Here is a 22,842-nt window from a genome sequence, read left to right on the forward strand (position 1 = left end):
GAGTGGTGGTGCAAGGAATTATTTAATTAAGTGTAATATATTAAGAAAAGTGAAAGGGAGTAACCTTTAAAATGCAAAAGAAACACTGTAGAAAGAAAAGACCTTGTATTTTAGCAAATTAGAAGATGACCTTTCAGATGGTGGGCAAAATAAAGGTAAAGGTGAAAGAGGAAAATATGTTAGTTAAGCTATCCTTTCTTATTGCTATTGCAGATAAAATATGAAGGAATACACCTAGTCTATATCAGGGTTTCTTAAACTTTTTCCACGAGAAATTTTTATTCAACCCCTGGCATATAGGTATATAAAACAGGTATACATAACCTTTTGCTGTTGCCAAATTTTTCGCGACCCCCATTTTCAAGTCACATGATCCTAAATGTGGTAGCAACCCACAATTTAGGAAGCTAAATATATGGCAAAATTTGCCGACAAGACAACTATTGAATATTAGAATGGGTTACCAATAAGATCATTAAAGGGTTATAGAATCTTATTTTCTGAAGGGACATGGGACAGATTCTAACTGGTTTAGAATGGCTTAATTATCCTGTCTACAAATAAGTGAAGTGACTAAGCAGCATTTCAAGATTCCTTATACTCCCAGGATTCCATATTTTAAAAAGCTTTTTTTAAAAAAGCAAGAACACAAAATCATCAAGTCTGTATAAGATGGAGAAATTCTATCACAGTTGATTATAGTTCTAATCTGAAAACTCACCTTTAAAAGAAGTATCTCTCAAGTATAGACACTGACAGGTATGAGAGTGGGTTGTCAGCAGCAAAAATTCATCATATATTGCAAATGACATGATATTGGATGCAACCTACAAAGTGGAGAATAAAGCAGTAGGGAGAAATCAGCATTTTGCCTACGCTCAAAGCTATAATCAATGGATCAATTTTAAAAGTTAGCCAACATACCTCAATATCATTAATGAAAAAGCGACACCTGTCGGTCAGCCCCAGAATGCATTCCTACAAAAAGAAAAGAAAATGTAAATTGTGAAGGCTACCCTAATTTTTCACTAGTGACACAAGTGACTACTGAGGATATAATCTCTACTAGAGAGCTCAGTTGAATATTTTTATGTCTTAAAAAAAGAGCAAGCTTTTCCCAATGCCCATTTTTTTAAGTCCAAAAGATCAATTTTGTTGAGCCAATTTGATAAGTAATTTCTCCTCTCACATGTTCCCTCCTAACCCAATTTTGAGAATAGGGGCTGCTTTGCTTGCTGTGAGAAAGAATTTCTCCAAAGATTTGATCGTAACAGTTAAAGAGGTACAAATCTCTAGAAAGTAAAAATACGATTATTTAAAGATACGTTAAGAAAAATTAATCTGGGTTCAGAAGCTCCCTTTGGAGTGAACCAGGAGAAGGAAGGAAAATGTATTTCCGGAAAGAGAAGATGAATTCTTTGTTTATAACAGTTACAGCCTAGGATAAATTACCCTTCACTGTATTTTACTAGCAAAATCTTGCTAAAAAGAATTTAAGTGAAAAACTAATAATATTCATGCAAGTTTTCTAAATGACCATTATTTATTAATAAAAACTAAAATTAATGTAAATGACATACAAAAGGCTATTTTATGGTATCTGTTATAACTATGTTATATGCAGGGCTTTAGGGATATTTAGCATGTAAACTTGTTTACAAATTTTTTCAGAGGACTGTGAAAGATTATCAGAGATATGGTCTGATAAAATAGCAAAGAACAGTGGAGGAAAAAAATGAGTCTGACAATTGCTTGTAGGAGACAATCAAGAACCAAAAATTAAACTGGAAGGACAGTAAACAGAAAAAATGAAATATACCTATGAATGAAACATTTCTATAACAAACTATTTTGATCATCATTGATATTCTAACTACCAAATTTGGATCCTAGCTTCTCAGTACCTGACGTACTATAGTAAGAAATAAAAATGATATTCAAGATGTTAAGAATGGAAAGAGCAACTGAACTAGGACACAGAAGAAACCATTACTGGAAATGACATGATTCTGAAAACATTAAAGGACAGATTCTCAAAATATCTAAAAAAGAGGAAGGTAATGATCACCTGGAGGGGAAATTGCTAATAGAAAAAAAGGCAACTGAAAGGCTATAAATATCTAAGGACTCATATGTCTACATATACTTCAAAAAATCTTCGAGACTGACCTATACACTATCAAAGATATCTGTGATAAAAATATTAGAAAGGAAAATGCTAGCTTTTGCAAAAAATCATCTATACACACACACACACACACACACACACACACACACACACACACACAACTGGCTAAGAGATACAGAAAACACAAGATTTAACTGAGTTGATAGTTTATCGTTATTTCCAGTAATAGCCTTTAAGGCTCTCTTCCAACAATATGACTCCCATGTATACTTGAATATCATACAAAATTCCTTCATATCTGCAACACAAATAACTTTGATGATCCTGATTATCAAAACTAAGGCAAGTACAAAATGGGAAGGCATAAGTTCATTAAAGGTAACTGCACCATCATGAAGAATGACTACCACAGAGCTCAAATGTAAGATACTGCTTTCTGCAGATAGCATTTTGGTGACTGTTTCAAGTTCCAGCATACTACAAAATTCCCTTATTTAAATTAACAACTCAAAGGAATTAGGTCTAACAATCCTCACAGGAAAAAAGTTAATAAAGAATGTTTATTGTCTAGACCATGATATGCAATGGGATAAAAAGCCTTCTAATGATTCTACATGACTGGGAATACCATAATCTCTAAAGAACCACAATGTTGAGATATATGGTGGGCACAAATAAGCTGCAGAATATTGCCAATACTGAACTGCACACAAGAAACAACATAAGAGACATAATCAAAGAGATGAATGGCTGGATGAGGATGTGGGTTAGTCATAAAGTAAAAATTAATGTTATCAGGAGACCAGCCTTTGTGCTGCACTGGTACCCGTGTGATATTTTTTAAAAACATGGAGAAAGGCTCCCAGGATGTTGGGTGGGCCATCAAGGGAAAATTTATGGGAAAAACAGGAAAGATTCACATATGCTGAGGGGGTGTGGACAGGTGGCAATCTGCACCGTTAGAGGAAATAACCACACTGATAACAGCAATGATTAACGGAAGCTTATTCAAACATATAGTAACAGTACTCTACTTGAAAAGGATCCTTGGTAAAGATTTTTGCCATGGTTATTAGAACATTCCACATTTAAAGGGTACAATAACATACTATATGAACAGCTTTCCCTAATATTCTATGCGTTTTGAATACTGATTCTCTTTCTATTCAATTCTATAGAACCCAAAAAGTGAGTATAGGATAAATCCACTCTTGAATTTTTTGTGCAACAGGATGTATGCCTGCACAAAACGTTTAGATTCCACCTTGATGCACCCAAAACATGAATAAAAAACATTTATTCAATTCTTTACCAATTCTTTACTTTTTTTTTTTTTTTAGTGAGGCAACTGGGGTTAAGTAACTTGCCCAGTGTCACACAGCTAGTGTCAAGGGTCTGAGGGCAGATTTGAACTCAGGTACTCCTGACTGCAGGGCCGGTACTCTATCTACTGTGCCACCTAGCTGCCCCATTAAATTCTTTCTATATCTCTGGTAAGTCAGTGATGTAGGTTGATTTGTTTCTAGCCCGGCACTCTCTCTTGGAGAAGTCCTCTCCCAGGGTTCACTTACTTCACCACCTATTACAGCCAGTGTAGTCTGTGTGCATGGGTAGGGAAACTGGACAGCAAAACCACTACGATCCTTCCATGTTTCAACAGCAGGAGTTGAAGATTCTACAAATATATACAAGAGCATTCCTTTTGGGATTTTGTTACTTTTAAAGAAACAATAGTACAAATTTTAACACACTTAACAGCAGGTGATGTGGAACAATATTAAAGTAGTATACTAAGTCATTTATAGCCTCCAAAACACACAAAAGGAGAAATGACACATTTAACAATCTAAGTAACATTTTACAAGGCAAGAAATTCAAATCCTGGAAATGGCCAATGAAATATATTATCCTTTTCCAAAAGACTAACAGACAAAAAAATAAGTAGAGGTTCCAACCCATGGTTATAATTAACATAGTACTCAATTCTTTCTTGGCGCACCCTAAAAAGTACAAGAGCTAAATTCTTCCATTTAAATTTATAAGGAAAATCCATTAAAACTTATCATGTAGAACTTTAGTCCTTACCCCAAAGGTATTTGAGGATCTGACCGTCAGCTAACTGTAGTGCCACTGATTTGGTTTTGGGATTATAACACAGACTGATCACAACTCCATCCACAGTCACTGATGAGCTAACAGAAATGAGAAGGGAACAAATGATTATTCGAAAAATTTCCTGGTTTTAGCAAGGAAAGGAACATAAGGGCCAGTTTTCACATGGCATAACTTCTTTTATTTCCATAGAGAGACAAGCACGGTATTGTGGAATGAAGCCCACCCTAGAATAAGAAAACCTAGATTGGAGTCCAACCAACATCACATTCAAGTCCTATGGCCTTGGGGATGTAACAGCTTCTCTGCATTTTGATTTCCTCACCAGTTAAATACCAATGCTTGTTGCACTACCTTCATGACAGTTGTAAGGGAAACACTTCGTAAACTGTAAAGTGCTATGCAAATTGAATGTATTTTATTACTGTTATTATGTGTCTAAAAGTTTCTAATACCTTATATTCAGATGTCCACTTTTGTCCTCTGTTTCAGAAGAGGCCACAGTCACATGGTGAACAACAGAGGATGAGCCATGACTGATAGCCAAGAAAGTATCTTCTTGGATCCAAGTGAGAAGGCACAAGTTCAGGGGATTTACTTCCTGATCTTCTCTAGTCTCAAAATGAATCCTGTTTGAAATATTCAAGCAATTCAAAACATGAATAAAGTTTTAAAGGCAAACTGAAATTTTTTTGCATGTAATCTATAAACTACTCCTGTAATTTTAACTGCTCCATGTAAATTTAAAGTAATCTTTAAATTTTAAAACTAACATTTTGATATTATTAAAAACTTTTATGCTCTGAACGACTAAAATGACTTTGTATTGCTGACTCAAATATCTGAAGCAATAATCACATGAATAATACAAAATGACAATGAATCTAATAGTCATTTTATATTTGGATTTAGAATGTATTTTTGTATTTGCATTTGTACGTGAGTATATATTATGCTCTTGAAATTCACAAAACTTTAAAAATAAAAATGAAGTCACAGTATAAATACATTATTTAGGAGATAAAAACTCTTAAATCTTGCCACTCTATTTCCCTGCTCCAAACTCCTTGCTATTGATTTCATGATAATGTATAAAAGCATGATGTCTCAGACTACCAGAAAACACTAGCCTAAAACAAGTCGCCACTTCTCAGACTGTTATGGCTCTGGTTTTCCACCTGCTCTAGAAACATGACTGGTTTTAAAATCTTTCCTTCTATTGAGCTGTGGGCTACCTGAAAACAAAAGTAAATGAAATAGGGGCAGCTAGGTGGCGCAGTGGATAGAGCACCGGCCCTGGAGTCAGGAATACCTGAGTTCAAATCCAGTCTCAGACACTTAACACTTACTAGCTGTGTGACCCTGGGCAAGTCACAACCCCAATTGCCTCACAAAAACAAAAACCTCAAAAAAAAAAAAAGTAAATGAGATATTTTCTACAATGCATTTTTTTGTGTGTGGGGGGAGCAATGGGGGTTAAGTGACTTGCCCAGGGTCACACAGCCAGTAAGTGCCAAAGTGTCTGAGGCCGGATTTGAACTCAGGAACTCCTGAATCCAGGGCTGGTGCTTTATCCACTGCGCCACCTAGCCTCCCCACTCTACAATGCATTTTAACACCTAATTTTGCCAACAAAAATCTGAAGGCAAGATGTGCATTGGAACAGACAAGTTACACAAATGACATTAATATGCAGAATAAACTATTCAGGTTTCTTGGCAAATGTATTGCTCTGATTATATAAAGGTCCAGTGGAGAGATTTCTGGACCTGGAGTTAGGAAGACCTGACTTCAACTCTGACCACAGACAGTTACCAGGTATATAGTCTTGGACAAATCACTTAACTCAGGTTTGCTTTAGTTTCCACAATTATAAAAAAGGGGAATAATAGCATCAACTTCCTAAGGACATTGTGAGGATAAAATGAGATATTTGTAAAGCTATTCACAAACCTTAAAGTGCTATGTAAATTCTAGTTGTTGCTATTATTCTAATATAAAGATAAGCATGGTAAAAAACTGATGACCAATCTCCCAAAAAGAAAAGGTAATTTGCAAATTAGTTTTTGGTTTTGTTTTGTTTTGAACTGGTATTTCATTCATGCAAGAAACCCTGATATGAAAACTCCATCTACAAGTCGACCTGGGGCCTTCAAAGGTCAAGTAACTTTCCTATAGTCATGTAGTCAGCATCAGGAGCAGGATTTGAACCCAGACTTTTCTGGATCAAAGGCTGGGCCTTTATCAACTATGCCAGTGATATAAAACCCAAACAGAAAGGGATCCCAGCAGCATACTGGCTTAGAAAACCACAATGAACATTATCCATGTTGTAATGTATTTTTAGTTATTTTGTTAAACAGTTCCCAATTATATCTTAATCTAGTGGGCAGCTCTCAGGAGGGGCTTAGAGTCTGATACCTCTGCGATACACCACTTATCTCTCAAAGCAATGCATTAACATTCAATTAAAACGTGACCATTTAAATTAATTTTAAAAAATTAATTATTTTAATTAAAAACCTAATAGGTAGGGGCAGCTAGGTGGCGCAGTGGATAAAGCACCGGCCTTGGATTCAGGAGGACCTGAGTTCAAATCCAGCCTCAGACACTTGACACTTACTAGCTGGGCAAGTCACTTAACCCTTATTGCCCTGCCAAAACAAACAAAAAAACCCTAATAGGTTGAACTCAATTACAGATCAGTTATAAACTTTATATTTCAACAATATTTTTGAATTTCATATTTAGTATGGATAAGAGCAAGCACAATTTTAAAGTAAAAGTTTGCCAGAAAAGCCATCTAGATGTTAAAAAGGCACTTATATGTTGAAGAGGAGCCTACCGAGTTAATTTCCTCTACACAGGGGCTAACTTTTTTGTGTCAGACTCCTCACAATAATTTTTTTAATGCATAATACAAAATATGTAGGATTATAAAAGAAACCAATTATGCTGAAATATATATTTTTTAAAACCCAAGTTCTCAAACCCCAGGTTAACTGCTCTATGTGACATAATGAATTATATACTACTCAGACTAGTCAGATACTCATATTTCTATTACAATACCTATATTTCAGTTAAGTGAACCTTTAGTTCAACTGGTAGAAGTATAACTGAGTAGATTACATATAAATTAGAAATAATACTTTGAAGTTTTATAGCACTTTAATATTATCTTATTTGGCATTCTGAAATAACTTGGGAACCATTTTAAAGCAAACTATAAAAAAAGAGTGAGAGAGGGGCGGCTAGGTGGCGCAGTGGATAAAAGCACCGGCCCTGGATTCAGGAGTTCCTGAGTTCAAATCTGGCCTCAGACACTTGACACTTACTGGCTGTGTGACCGTGGGCAAGTCACTTAACCCCATTGCCCCATAAAAAAAAAAAAAAAAAAAGAAAAAGAAAAAGAAAAAAAAAGAGTGAGAGAAAGTAGATTAAATGCTTGAGTGCTCAAAATATTTCATTTTCAGCACTTAATTATTCAGTCTATACCCCTGTATTTCCTTCCAGGGATTTGGGTAAAAGGAACCCACACTTGGAGGGGTAGCAAATAGTATCACCAAAAGGAGGAATGCAGAGATATGGGGAAATGGCATGGATCCAGAAGCCTTTGAAACAATTAACAACATTTATTTTTCTCAAAGGTGACTTAGCAGGTGAGGTTTCACCCTTCTCCACATTGTAGTATCATATCATTAAAAAAATGCCTACTTGTATATTTTTTCCAGGTGAGGTGTTGTAACAGAAACCTTAAATCCATTTCCCCCCACAGCTCCCATTTTCACTGTAGGGTCTAAATCTGTAGTACCACCTAGAAAACAAATGTAATTATTATCATCAGACACACAAGAATACAACTCCTCACTACAATTTTCCAAACCACCAAAATGCTTGATAAAGGCATTATTACATAAGTCAGAGAGGGGACACTATCCCCTTCTCTCATATAAAGGTATTGAGCCAGAACAGAATAATGTCTTCTTATCTGTTTATTTTTAGAATGACTGCTATTCAGCTACATTGCTTAAAAAGCAGATTAAAGTGGAGATCACAGCTTCCCTATTTTTATCGAAGAAACAAACACACAGAAGCTGATGACTTTTCCACATTATTTCTCATTACTTTAACAAATATTAAGGAAATGGAGGGCTGGGGCAGGGGGAAGGGCAAAGGCAGAAAATACTAGCTGAGAATGACTAGCAAGGATTTTCCAGTTTAAAAAAATTAGTCCTTATAGCACATCAAGGCTTTTATAAAATAATTATATAAATCACAAACAAAACCAAAATTTAATTCAATGTATGGGAAAGTAAAAAATTTTACTTATTGATAAAATGTTTTGACACAGCAGATGATTCCCAATACTTAAACAACTCCCCATAAAAAATACAATCCCTCCCCAATTTAAGCAAAATTAACTAATCGTGCCTGTAACTCAGAGTACAAGCATCACATAAAATCTGTATTTTGATTTTAATAGAGAATCTCATAGCTATTGTGTATCTCCAGGTCCAACCATACCCTTAGATACCCATTCTTCAACCCCAAGATGTTCTATAAGAATTCTAAGTCAATAGAAACTTAAAGTAACCCTTAGTCCAATTTAATATCAAAGTACAGTCCGGCAATATTAAAATTTTTATACGCTAAAATACAATACTAGAGTTTGTATCTTTTTCTGGATGAAGGCCAAGAGATCTATAGCAGAATAAAACAAGGAAAAATAAAAGCCTATGTATTTAAAACAAAAAACAAACACTCATACCAGATCTATAGACAGAAATCTGGTTATTGGCATCGAGAACGGCAAGGTCACTGCTTTTTTTAGGATGTGCACAGAACATGACTTGGTTCACAGGATGTGGAAGATGTAACTCATAGGTACAGAGAGGTGGAGGCACCACAGAATGTTGAAAGGCTGTCACCAACACCTTGTCTTCAATTGAAAAACAAATTGGTACATAAAGTTACAATGATGTTTTCATTCAAAAGTAGGCATTTATAAAATATTGCATAGAGATATTTACATTAATTTTCCTTTAAAAATCTTATTTTTTCTGTCTCTGCAACAAGATTAACTATAAAATTAAAGAAAATTATACTAACAAGCTTAAAGGTTATGGGAGAATGTCTGTTAGTTTTACCAGATAAGGAGACATAAAGGACACCCAAATATATGTTGTTTATATTGGGAGGATTTCTTCCTCCCCCAGGGATAGCCAAGAACTGCAGAGGTGGTCAGTGATATCTAAAAGACTGTGGAGAACAGGATAGGCATATCAGGAGCAGAAATGAGGAAATGGCCCAATTTTCAAAGAAAGGAAGACTTATTGTTTGTAAACTTCAAACCACTGGGCTTATCTTCAATTAGTGGCAAAACTCTACAAGAATGATAGCAAACTCAAATAGAAGGGGAGGAGTGGTGCTAACATGGGAAACAAACTGACTTCATTTGTAAAAATTTAATTTCTTTTTTGTTACATTTTAAGTTCTGAACGATTTCCTTCCCTCCCTCCCAAAATACTATGCATATTTCTATTTATCAGTTTTTTTTTCTCTGTAGGTGTATAGCATCTTCCTTCATAGGTTCTTTGTAGTTGATTTGAGTATTTATAATACTTAGAATAGCTCAGTCATTCAGTTATTCTTAAAACAATATTGCTGTTACAGTATACAGCATTCTCTTGGGTTTGCTCATTACACTTTTCATTATTTCATGCGTCATTCCATGTTTTTTTTTTTTCTAAAATCAACCAGCTCATCATTTCTTACAACACAGTAGCATTGCTCCACAATTATATACCACAATAAGTTTAGTCACTCCCCCCAACTTATGGACATCACCTGAATTTCTAGTTCTTTGCCACCACAAAGAAAGCTGCTATCATAATAGTTTGGAACATATAGAGGTTTGGTTTTTTTTTTCTCCCCCCCCCCCCGCCCCCCCCATCACCTTAGCAAACAGACTCTAATAGTGGTATTTCTGGGTCAAAGGGCATACAAAGTTTTATAACCCTTTGGACATAATTCTAAACTGCTCTGAAATGGTTGAAAAGCTGTCACCAACACCTTGTCTTCAATTGAAAAACAAATTGGTACATAAAGTTACAATGATGTTCTCATTCAAAAGTAGGTATTTACAAAATATTGCATAGAGATATTAATGTATTAATGTCCCAATTCTTCCACATCCCTTCCAACACTTGTCATTTCCTCCTATCATTTTAGCCAATCTGACAGGTGTGAGATGATATCTCAAAGTTGTTTTAATTTGCATTTCTCTAACCAATAATGATTTAGGGCATTTTTTCCAAAGACTACATATTGCTTTGATTTCTTCATCAAAAATTGCTTCTTCGGGGCAGCTAGGTGGCACAGTGGATAAAGCACCAGCCCTGGATTCAGGAGTACCCGAGTTCAAATCCGGCCTCAGACACTTGACGCTTACTAGCTATGTGGCCCTGGGCAAGTCACTTAACCCCCATTGCCCTGCCCTCCCCCCAAAATTGCTTCTTCATACTCTTTCACCATTTATCAATTGGGGAATGATTCATATTCTTATAAATTTGAAAAAGTCCTTTATATAATTGAGATATGAGACCTTTATCTGAGAAATTGTCTGGAATCCCACCCCCCTGCCACACACACACACACACACACACACACACACAATTTTCTGCTTTCCTTCTAATCTCGGATATACTGGTTTTATTTGTACAAACCCTTTTTAATTTAATGTAACCAAAATTAGCTATTTTACATCTGACAATGCTATTTCTTGTTTATTCTTAAATTCTTCTCCTTTCCATAAAACTCATAGGAAAGATGTTCCATGTTCTTCTAATTTACTTATGCTATCTCCCTTTATATCCAGGTTATGTATTCATTTTGGCCATATCTTCGTAAAAGCCCTAAAGTCTCATGTGCCATTGGTCAAGCCACATGCGATCATTAGAGTTCTAACATTAAACCTCAAGTAGTGCCCTACAGTTAAGTAATACATACAAACCAAAACATGGTAAAACTCTACTATAAAGCATTTCTCCACACATGATTTGTGCAGAGCATTTGTGAATGCTCTATTATAAAACATTTCTCCCTACCTGAATTGTGTAGCTAGGTGGTACAGTGACTGAAGTCAAGAAGACTTGAGTCCAGGGGCAGCTAGGTGGCGCAGTGGATAGAGCACCGGCCCTGGAGTCAGGAGTACCTGAGTTCAAGTCCGGCCTCAGACACTTAACACTTACTAGCTGTGTGACCCTGGGCAAGTCACTTGACCCCAAATGCCTCACTAAAAAAAAAAAAAAAAAGACTTGAGTCCAAATCCAGCCTCAGTCACTTACTGTATGACTGAGCAAGTCATTTAACTGCTGCCTGCCTCAGTTTCTTCAGCTGTAAAATGGGGATCATGATAACACCTAGCCATCAGGATTGTTGATGATCAAATGAGATATTTGTAAGATATTTTGCAAACATTAAAGCACTACATAAAAGCTACCTATTATTATTATATCACAGATCAGATAAAGTATCTTATGTACAAATTACTATACAGTACTTTTTTTCATTATGACAAAGAAAATCTATAAGGTAGGTATAATTCTTAAACCCCGACAGCAGTGTTATCAAAGTTTTCTGCACTACAGACAATTCCGCTACCATCTCACATATGAATTCATTTTTCTTTTTTGCAACAGCTAACAAGTTAACCATTTAAATGTCAGTTCTTTTTCTAAAAAGACTCAACATGTTTTGGAAACTGACAATCCCTATAATCTGCACTGTTGGCTAAGTTTCACACATATAACACGAGGAAACAAAGTCACTGAGGAACTTGGTCCCAGGAGGGAACAAGAAGTGAAGTCTCAAGATTTACCCCTCCATTTTTTTAATCATTAGATCTTCCTCTTTTCTCCCTCTGTACAGTAGTTCACTTAGAGAGGATATCCAACTTTCCGAAAAGGGACTTACCTCCATCAATGACAGCCACATTTGCTAGGTCACATGCATTCTCTCCCGTGCTCCGGTCAGTGCTCCAATACCAGTCATAGCAGAGGTAATGCCATCCCTGACAGAGGACGTGTAATCTGTAGGGAGTCACTGGATCCCAGGTCAGCGACACAATCTTGCTCTTTTTGCAATTACTAAAGTGTAGATTTTGTTTAAGGTACCAGTGATAGTTTCCAACTGTCCAGAGCTGAACTACAGAAGAAAATGAAATGGCTGTTATAAGCCATACAGACTTGACTAGAAAGACCAAACTTCCTATTATTTGCCAGAGTATGAAAGTGTGGGCTCTCTGGCCATTTGATGTGAAAAAGAAACTGACAACTACAGTAGAATATGGTAATAAGTAGTCTAAAAAGTTTTGCTTACCTATTTTTGGGGGGGGTTAAAAAGGAGGGTTCAGTTGCGGGGAAAAAGAAACAAGAAATGATAATTCCTTTAAAAGACTGGTTCCTATGAAAGGAAAATGTCAGGTACCAATAAAGTGAATCATAAAGATGCTTATTTTTATCCTGGATTTGAATTTCATAGCAATAGAGTTACAGAGGAAGAAGTAATTCTAAAACAAGAACATGTTCTTTCTTGGAGGGCTGTTCACAGAGTAACAGAGTTACAGAAGATTAGCTTGGCAAGATTCTGCAAGTGGTCCTTAAAAATAACTAATAGGGGCAGTTAGGTGGCGCAGTGGATAAAGCACCGGACCTGGATTCAAAAGGACCTGAGTTCAAATGTGGCCTCAGACACTTGATACTTAGTAGCTGTGTGACCCTGGGCAAGTCACTTAATCCTCATTGCCCCACCAAAAAAATTTAAAACAAAAACAAAACAAAAAAACTCCACCTTTGATATAGTTGTGAACTTACTGCTATCACTACGTATTTAGATTTGTAAGTCCAGCACCAGAGGTTTTTATTTGCTTCTAGGTACTTGGCCTGAAATTAAGGTACACTGCCAAGATAGTAGTAATTTGGTCATATTCTTGTACAAAAGTACTTAGCTGAGTAAGAAACATAGATTAGCAACAAGAGTCCCCTAAGAAAGAAACTTATTGGAAAACAGAGAGGAAAGGGTGGTGGTGAGAAGAAACATTTATTTTTATTTTGAATTTTATTTTCAGTTCCATATTCTCTCCCTTCCCTCCCACTGAGATGGAAAGAAAAATAAAACCTATTACAAATATGTAGTCAGGAAGGACAGAAGGGAGGAAGGAAAGGAAGGAAGCTTCAGTCTGCCCTCAGTCCATCACTTCTATATCTAGAGGTGGCTAGGTGCTTCATCATGAGTCTTTTGGAATAGTGGTCAGTCACTACTGATCAGTTAATAAGTCTTTCAAAATTGATTATTTTTACATTGTTCTTCTAGTTCTGCTCATTTCACTTTCCTTTGGTTCAAAAAAGTTTCCCTAGATTTTTCTGAAACCATTCTCTTCAACTTTTCTTATAATACAAAATTTCATCACATTCATACACAGTAACTTGTCCAGTCATTCCCCAATTGACAGGCATCCCCTCAGTTTCCAATTCTCTGCCACCACTAAAAAAGCTACCATAACTATTTTTGTACATATGTACCTATTTTCTACATATGTAATCTCTTTGGGGTATAGATTTAATGCCAGTATTACTAAGTCAAAGGGCATGCAAAATTTAATAGCTTTCTGTGTATAGTTCCAGATTGCTCTCTAGAATGATTGCACTAGACCATACCTTCACCAACAATTATTAATGTGTCTCCTTTGCTACATCCCCATTAGCATTTGTCATTTTCCTTTTTTTGGTCATAATAACAATCTATTACATATAGCTTAGTACCTCAGAGTTATTTTAATTTGTATTTCTCTAGTTATTAGTGACTTAAGAGAATTTTTTCATATAGTTATTGATAACTTATTGATTTAAAACTGTCTATTCATATCCTTTGACCATTTATCAATTGCTTTTATTCTTTTTTATTGGACTCAGTTCTCTATATAGACAGTTCTTGCTTTATGTAAATTCACATTATGCAAATTCAACTTTATGTAAAGAATTCTGAAAAATCTACAATACAGAAAAAAACCTATGTTAACTTTATTGTACTGTGCCATGCTCTCATCCCTCTCCTGCCCGAGCTTGGCACTCCACAGCTTCCCACTACCCCACCAAAAAAACAAAACACCCCCCTCCCTCCCGAAAAACACACATCATCTCCAAGTGAAAGCAGAAGAACACATGGGCAGAGAGCCCACTCCCCAGCTGCTAGATTGGGGGCAAGCTTGAGACTTCTTTGCTGAAAGAAGGGACCTTTGTCTTGCTCCTCTGGCCTGCCCCCATGTGTTTGCCTCCCAAGTGTTCTTTGTGTCATTGAATCATCTACTGGCCCCCTTCCACCATCAGCTCAACCCTCTTCTTGCTTTCCAACATCCCTCCCTTCCTCATGTCCACGTGAAAATTAATGTTACATAAACATTGCTTTACAGAAAAGGTCTGCAGAAAGGTCCACTTATATAAAGTGAAAACTGTCTTGTCTGTATACGTGTACCTGCATAATTATTAAAAACAAATAATTAAGTAAATGGTAGAAGAGAGTAAGGGCATTGTGAAGTCTGTGAATAAAAAAAGAGATCTCCTGTCTTTTCTGCCATTCTAACATTTTTATCCATACTCAGGATAAAGAAAGCTGTGACTCTACACCTTCTTACCATAGGATGCTGGCCCTGCATTCTCCTCACAGTTAAGGTCTTCAAGCCAAAGTGCCAGGACTGTAGAATCTGAATTCCATAGCAGCTCATTTACCTGGTAAGAAAGATTCTGTTGTTATTGTACTTGAACTATTACTGACTTTTTACTAAAGTTTCCAAAAAACAAAGACTCACTAGCATTGGAAAGGTTTCTGTTTCTTTGTACAAATCAAGTGCTCCAAGAACCTTATTGGCTGCTTAGCTGACAAGATCTCAACTAACACCTCAGTGGTAACTAAGGTGCTTTCAAAGGTGGAATCTGATTTTCAACTGGTGATTAGCTTTGGTAATGAGGTGATTTTCTTGTAATATCAACAATAAAAACAATCTACCCGGATTCCATTTTCCAATACAGTTCATTCATTTCCAATACAGTTTTATTTCAGGGAAACTTGGGGGTGATATGAGAATACAAAGCACACTGCCTGAATAGTCAAACCATTAATATCTAAAAGGGAAGAAATGAGTCCAAGCAATTATATTCAATTTGACATTTATTCAATGCCTATGTTCAATGAGAATCATGTTTTTAACAACAAGCACCCATAGTGGAGATGTAAATAAGGTTTTCTTTAAAAAAAAAAAGGGGGGGGCAAACATTAATGAACATTCCCATACACAAAGAAGGGAATGAGATTATATGTTAATATATTAACATTATTTATTAAAATAAAAACTGCATTTGAACTGCTAGAAACAGTAAGCAAACTACATTGAAGAGTTCAGAGAAAAGAATGTCTGTATGCCTGTCTCTATCTTTTTAAAATTCTGAGCTTCAAATTAAGAGATTGCATTTCACATACAGTCCCATGTATTTGACAAGCTAAACTTTTTAAGTCTGCTTCAAAGTTCTGAACGAGTCCAACCTCAAGATTAATTCTCAAGAGTAGCCACCTAACCTACTAAGTACCTGCTTATTCATAAAATCTGTACTTTAAGCAGTGAGCAAACATTCATTAAGCATATACTACGTGGCAGGTGGGGTGGCCAGATGGCCAAATGGATAGAGCCCTGGGCCTGGAGTCAGAAAGATCAGAGTTCAAATCTGGCCTTGTATACTTACTAGCTGTATGATCCTGGGCAAGTCATTTAAAGTCTGCCTGCGTTAAGACTGAAGAAGAAAATGGCAAACCACTCCAGTATTTTTGCAAAGAAAACCTCTGGACAATTGGTCCACAGGGTCACAAAGAGAGTTAGACGTGACAGAACAACAACAAACATGACAGATACAGAAGTAGAAGAAATAAAACAGTCCCCACTGTAAGGGGCTTCCATTGTAATTGGGAGAGACAACAATTACTTATATAAATACATACTGTAAAAATATAAAATAAACAAATACAAGTATATATAAAGTAGTTAGGTACAAAGTAGTCTGGGAAGAAGGGGGGGGGGGTCCTAGCTGTGAGGGGAATCAGGAAAAGCTTTATGCAGAAGATAGTACCTGAGCTTTGCCATAGGAAGAGAGAAACTTTAAGGAGAAGTGCATTCTCAGGCTTAGCTCAGTACCTGGCACATAGTAGGCCTTAACTAAATTCTTACTGACTTGACTTGTTCCAGGTATAGCAAACAGCACAAAAGCAACTAAATCCTGAGATGAAGAAATGTAAGTAACTGCCAAAAGAGCAGCTATACTTGTTATGCAGTCTATAGCTGCTTTATCAGCTATAAGCATGGTTCTATGATAAGAGTTCATAATATTCAAGGGAAAGGATCCTGAAAATTCAACAAATATTTACTAGACAAATGAATTCCAGAAGCAACTCTATCTACCAAGCCATGATATCAGTCCCATTAAAACAGACAAAAGTTAAACTTGTCCCTCTCAACACAATCAAGGAAAAGGGGACATAGCTTGTTTTTTAAATCTACTTAGTAAAAACTATCTCTTTAAAAAAAAGGAATCATGTAGTGTTACATAAAGAAGGTGCTTAATAAATGGCTGCTGAATGAAATGCCAGCTATAACTGATTTTCCTTATTAAAAATTCATGTTTTATTAATAATTAATATAAGTTAATAAGACTTCTCCTTTTATGCTGAAGACAAGCATAAAGCTTTCCTATGGCTATAGAAAGTTCACTCAACATGGTAAGCTCAATATTGATTCATCATGCACCTACTTACTTACCTTTACCTGACCTTTCTGGAAAGGAAGTATAAAATCTCCATGAAGAAGTCCATTTTTTTCAAAAAATACAACATCATGCTGGTTAGGTTTATTCTGTGTAGATGCAATCAAACTACCAGAAGGCCTTAAAGCAAACCAAAAGAGTATTACAATAAGGCCAAGAGATTTTTTCAATAGCAAAGAAAGTGGAAGTAAAAAAGGTACCCACTTATTGGGGAACTGCTGAACAAATTGTAGTATATGAATATCATGAAATGATATTTCACTGTAAGAAATACTAAATGTAAAGAATGCAGAGACAGTTGGGAAATAAGCAGAACAAGAATAATAATTTACACAATGACTATAAGAACAAAAAGGGAAAACAAATTAAATGGCATCACAACTCTTTTCAATACAGCAAACCTTTAGAGGACCGAGTGGAGAGTATGCCTTCCTCTTCTTGGAAGAGGGACACTGAGCTATAGGTATGGAATGAGGCATCCTTTCTCAGAAATGGTCAATTAGGTTTTTTTATTTATTGTACTCTGTTCCAAGAGAGGGGACTATTTCAGAGATCAGTGGGGTAAGAAGAAGTGATATGTTTAAAAAGTTTAAAATTTCCATAAAATATCCATGTTAAATGACTTCATTTCTTTAGTCACAGAACCAAAATAGTCTGTCTCTTTTGCAAACATTAAAGATTTACCACTCTTTTCAATCACACTCTCACTAGATTTCCAAATAAGTGGAAGTTACATTCCTGAGTCCTTCTTACAAGTCCTTAAAATAATCAGCTCAGAATTTTCCTTATTTCAACTGCTCCTTCCTATTGGAATTTCCACATAAGTTACTAAGTATAACAGAAAAAGAAGATTGTATACAAAATTGTGAGTCTTATTATGAACTGCTTGCTTTTCCTTTTAATATAATAAATTCAATGTGTAACAGAAGTCTGTATGGATGTTTTAGTTTATTTGAATAATTTAAAACTCCTTTCCAGAATGGTTGGACCAATTCAAAGCTACTTGTTCTGTGTTCAGAACATTTTATACAACAATGTATCAATGTGCTTGTCATCCCCATCCCCAGTAATTATCTCCCATCATTGATTGTGAAATAAAATCTCAGGGTTGTCTTCTTTTGCATTTCTCTTATTATCAGTAATGTGGAACATCTTTTCCTATGGCTGTTAAAGAGTCTACAAAAAACTGTATATTGATATATTTTGACCATTTCTGTATTTGGGTCTTATATATTCATGTTGGCTCCTACAAATTTTGGATATATGACCTGTAGCAGAGAAACCTGATATAAGGATTTTCTTTTCAGTTGGTCACTTCCCTTCTTATTATAGTTGCATTAATTTTGTTCATGTCTAAGTTTTTCAATTTTATGTAATCAAAATAAAATCATGGATTTTTTTTTTTAAGTGAGGCAATTGGGGTTAAGTGACTTGCCCAGGTCACACAGCTAGTAAGTGTTAAGTGTCTGAGTCCGGATTTGAACTCAGGTCCTCCTGACTCCAGGGCTGGTGCTCTATCCACTGCGCCACCTAGCTGCCTCCCAATCACCGATTTTTAATCCAGTCTTCTGCATAATGAAATATTCTCACTCATTCCTTGTGAAAGGTTTATATGGCATAAAACAAAACAGAATTGTACAATTCTTTATTTTGTGATAGGAGTATGACCAAAACAATGTAGTTTAAAAATAAATTTTTGGGGGCAGCTAGGTGGCACAGTGGATAAAGCACCAGCCCTGGATTCAGGAGTACCTGAGTTGAAATCCAGCCTCAGACACTTGACACTTACTAGCTGTGTGACCTTGGGCAAGTCACTTAACCCCCATTGTCCCACAAAAAACAAAAAAATTTTTTTTACAGGTGTTGGTTCAATTCTCTACTTAAGTTTGCTTCACAGAATGAGGCTAAGTGGTGGTGCCAAACCCAAATAGAAATGAAGGCCATTAACCAAATATAAGGATACGTGTAGGCCACATTAGAAAAACACATATAAACATTATCTTTGTTCTACTGTATTATTACATATTTTGTTAAATAGTTCCCAATTACATTTCAATCTGGTTCTGGAATAGAGTGCATACTGTAGCCCAAGGGCCACCTGTTTGAGGTAAAGTTGCTCCTTGTATTGTCATCTAAGAAGAAGCAAGGCAATAGAAACAAATTTTGGATATCTCTAAGTTCAAATGTTACCATATGTTATAGCAATAATAGGTTAACACTTGCATTTTATTATTTTCCAGTTACATGTAGAGGTCATTTTCAACATTTGTTTTTATAAGATTTCTAGTTTCAAATTTTTCTCCCTCCTTTTCCTCCCTTCCCCCTCCCTAAGACAGCAAGTAATCTGATATAGGTTATATATGTACAATCAAATTAAACATAATTCTGCATTAGTCATGCTGTGAAAGAAGAATCAGAACAAAAAGGAAAAACATCAAAAAAGAAAAACAATAACAACAAGAAAAAGAAAAATAATATGGTTCAATCTGCATATAGATTCCACAGTTCTTTTTTTTTTCTGGATTTGGAGAGCATTTCCCATCATGAGTGATGGTACTTCTAAGGAGCTATTTCATGACCAGGAACTAGATTGTTTAGAGAACTTACACAAAAGAGATTATGGTATAAAAAGAGATGAAATAGCAAACATAAATATCTTTTTCAAGGCTCATTTCTGATAGAGAAGCAAGTCTGACCTTTACCCAAATAAGATCTACAAATAGCAGTGAGGTCAGACCTCATCGAAGACGGATGACAAAGAATACATAAAAATCTACCAGCATTGCCATTCTACATGGCTACCCTCACTAGAGTTTTAATAGAGCCCAGAAAAAGAAATGTCAAGGTTTTGAAGTAACTGTGAGCTAGCAAACAAAGCAATATTTTCTCCACTTACTTCCATGCCAATGCTTGTCCTAGTCCTGCAACAGGCTCACTGGTTGACTGTAAAACAAGCTCTCTGTTCCATACTCTGATTTTCCGAGCCCCTAGAGAGTAGATTGTTTGAAAAAGAGTAAATCAATATTTACAGAAGAATGGAATAAAGGTGTGTGTGGCTGGGGGGGGGGAGGGAGGACAACACCAAGGAAATGAAGGGAAGCAATAAATTATTGTCACTTTGGCAACTTCTTGAGGAATTCTTTCATAAATGAAAGATTAACTGCCATATATAAGCTTACACACAAAAAGATTCAGTTCTCTGCTAGATTCTTAAGCCTTTTAGAATTTAGAATCTATCCCATGTTGGATCACTTGTTTCGCAATGGGACCAGTTCAAATTTTGTATTCAAAAGACAAACTAAGCTTTAAAAAGACAGCAAAAATCTTATCTCTCAAAAAAGATGATCACACAAACATTATGTCTTTAAGGAAACCCTTATTAGAAAGAGAGAAGAAACAAGCTCCTAATATTAAGTTATTGAAAAACTAAAATCTACTTATTAGTAACTTAAGGGAAATAAGACAGGGAGAAAAGTACCTACTTTTCTGAGTCACCATACTTAATGAGGGTCTCTGACAAAATAATGAATAGGGAAGGCAGCCTTAAAACCATGTTATGTAAGTTACAGAGCAGGAGTGTTATCTTATTCACCTGTGCATCCCTTACAGTGCCAAGTACTGTTTTATATATAATAGCTGCTTGATAAATAATTGTTGAATGAATCAGTTGCTATTTAGCCTGGAATAGAGAAGAGGCAGGGGAGAGGTGATAGCCCTTCAAATATATTAAGGGAGATTATATGGCATAGAAATCAGACACAATTATCTCCAGAGGAAAGAATTAGGTCTAATGGGTGGAATATAGAAGAAAGATTTTGGCTTCATTCTTTAGGAAGCATTCTCTAATAATTAGAGGTGACTGCAAATAGAACAGAAGGCCTTGAAAAGTAGTAAGTGCCTAATACTGGAAATAGTCAAAGATAATTCAGACAACCAAAATCAGAGGTACTGTAGGAGGGTTCAGTCCTTCATTAAGACTCTGGACCAAATGAACTCTTGATTCCCCTTTCATCAACTGGATTCTATAATTCTTTGGCATTTATAAAGGCATCCCTGAAACTTACAATTAGAAACAATTATCCCCAAATGAAATGAGACAATTTGAGGAAAAGAAAAAAAAAGAATACATGTGGATGCAGTTCATCTCCATACCTGTCTCTGGGCAAACAGCACTCACAGCAAAAAATTGTCCATCCCCTCTCCAGGTAACCTGCGGTCTATGGTCATCCCAGGGCAAAGCAGGCTGCTCATTCTGAGTGAAGAAGAGAAGAGGTGAGACAAAAAATGTCATTTAAATACATGAAACAATGCATGTCCCCTATCATAAAAGGGGCTCTGGTTATTAAAAATCTTTCTCGAATGCTTCCATAACTAGTATATACTCAGATGTGGTGGGTCCCTGGTACAAGTAAATAAATAGAACCCCAACTACTCCTTTGGCAATGAAGCAGCAGACCCTAAAACACCTAACAATAATGAAACAACACTGAACAGACTTAGAATTGAAGATTATATTCAATGACTCATAATATTTAATAACACTTATGCAGCATTTTGAAGCATTTTATGCAAAGCATTTTATAAATATCATCTTATTTGTTCTCACAATAATCCTGTGAGTTTAAGTGCCTTGTCCAGAGTCATACAGTAGGTACCTGAGGTGGGGTACAAACTCAAATCTCCCCAACTCCACATCCAATATTCTATCCAGTGACAAACTGCCTCCCACAGCAGGTCAGTTCAATGGTTCAGTAGTATAAGGAGTGCTGTGTGGTGACTGGTAGTTATCTATCAACAGTCATTCTTTTTTTTAATAGGAAAGACAAGCAGCATAGAAGAAACAAAAGAGACAAGAAAAAAGAAGAGAGTTGCCATCAGGAGAAATGAGAGTAGAGATTATAAGGAATAATGAAGGCAACAAGCAACTCTAACACTGGAAGAAAGAGCATGAAATGAATTAGACATGAAATAAAATGTTTTCTTGCTGTGCGCACAACCGTCTGCACCTCAATAAAGTAACCCTTGATGCCATGGTGCATTTCTATTCTGTAAGTATATCTGGGGGGTGGCATTAAAAAGGTACTTGTGCTATATGCTCTAAGAAACCCTGAAGATGTCACCTTCCCTCCAGAAAACATACCAACAAATACAGTTTAACAACAGGGGGAATGGGAATGGGATATACTAAGTCAAAATACAGTGGAATACTTTAGTCTATAAACACTGTATAAAAAAGCAAACAGTAAAAAAAGAGTTGGTTATATCACAGGAACCATACTATAAGATTCAATTTGTGTTAAGGCAAAGATTAATAAGAGAAGTATAAAAAGGCTGCATTAACCTTAAAATAGAAAAAACACCTATATAAGATTTGAACAAGGGAAACATGAGAAAATGTTGATGATATTGTGAATCCCCATGTCTTAGAATGCATAGCTCGTTAAAATTTTCTTTGCAAATTCTGAGTCACCTAAATATAGAGATGCCATACAATACACTTAACTCAATTAGAGAACTTAAACCAACTTGCAGATAAAGCAGTTTTCAGAGAAAAAAATCTGAAGGCACCCCTATTTCTAGCACAATGTTTGATGAAAAACGAAAATATTTTATGAATAGTTAGATAAGTTGTGTCTATTTTCTGAAGGGTGACACTGCCACTTCAAACTAGGCATGGCATAAGGAGGCCAGATATAGCTGATGAAAAAAATCCAAGAAATCATGTGACCAAAGAAT

General features: G+C 35.8%; 1 protein-coding gene across 1 annotated transcript in view; it reads right to left on the bottom strand.

The window, feature by feature from the left end:
- ELP1 (elongator acetyltransferase complex subunit 1) overlaps positions 1–22,842 on the bottom strand; it is a 65,726-nt gene that overhangs the window by 30,271 nt on the left and 12,613 nt on the right. Inside the window, exons 7-18 of the mRNA XM_044000901.1 lie at positions 21,259–21,358; positions 20,003–20,093; positions 17,103–17,226; positions 14,934–15,027; positions 12,218–12,448; positions 9,012–9,182; positions 7,958–8,057; positions 4,696–4,869; positions 4,214–4,320; positions 3,700–3,803; positions 925–978; positions 722–827 (exon numbers count right to left, since the gene is read on the bottom strand). Of these exons, the coding sequence (XP_043856836.1) occupies positions 722–827; positions 925–978; positions 3,700–3,803; positions 4,214–4,320; positions 4,696–4,869; positions 7,958–8,057; positions 9,012–9,182; positions 12,218–12,448; positions 14,934–15,027; positions 17,103–17,226; positions 20,003–20,093; positions 21,259–21,358 (1,456 nt within the window). The remainder of the gene's footprint in view (positions 1–721; positions 828–924; positions 979–3,699; positions 3,804–4,213; positions 4,321–4,695; positions 4,870–7,957; positions 8,058–9,011; positions 9,183–12,217; positions 12,449–14,933; positions 15,028–17,102; positions 17,227–20,002; positions 20,094–21,258; positions 21,359–22,842) is intronic.

This window comes from Dromiciops gliroides, chromosome 1, assembly GCF_019393635.1.
Source record: "Dromiciops gliroides isolate mDroGli1 chromosome 1, mDroGli1.pri, whole genome shotgun sequence".
Classification (NCBI taxonomy): domain Eukaryota; kingdom Metazoa; phylum Chordata; class Mammalia; order Microbiotheria; family Microbiotheriidae; genus Dromiciops; species Dromiciops gliroides.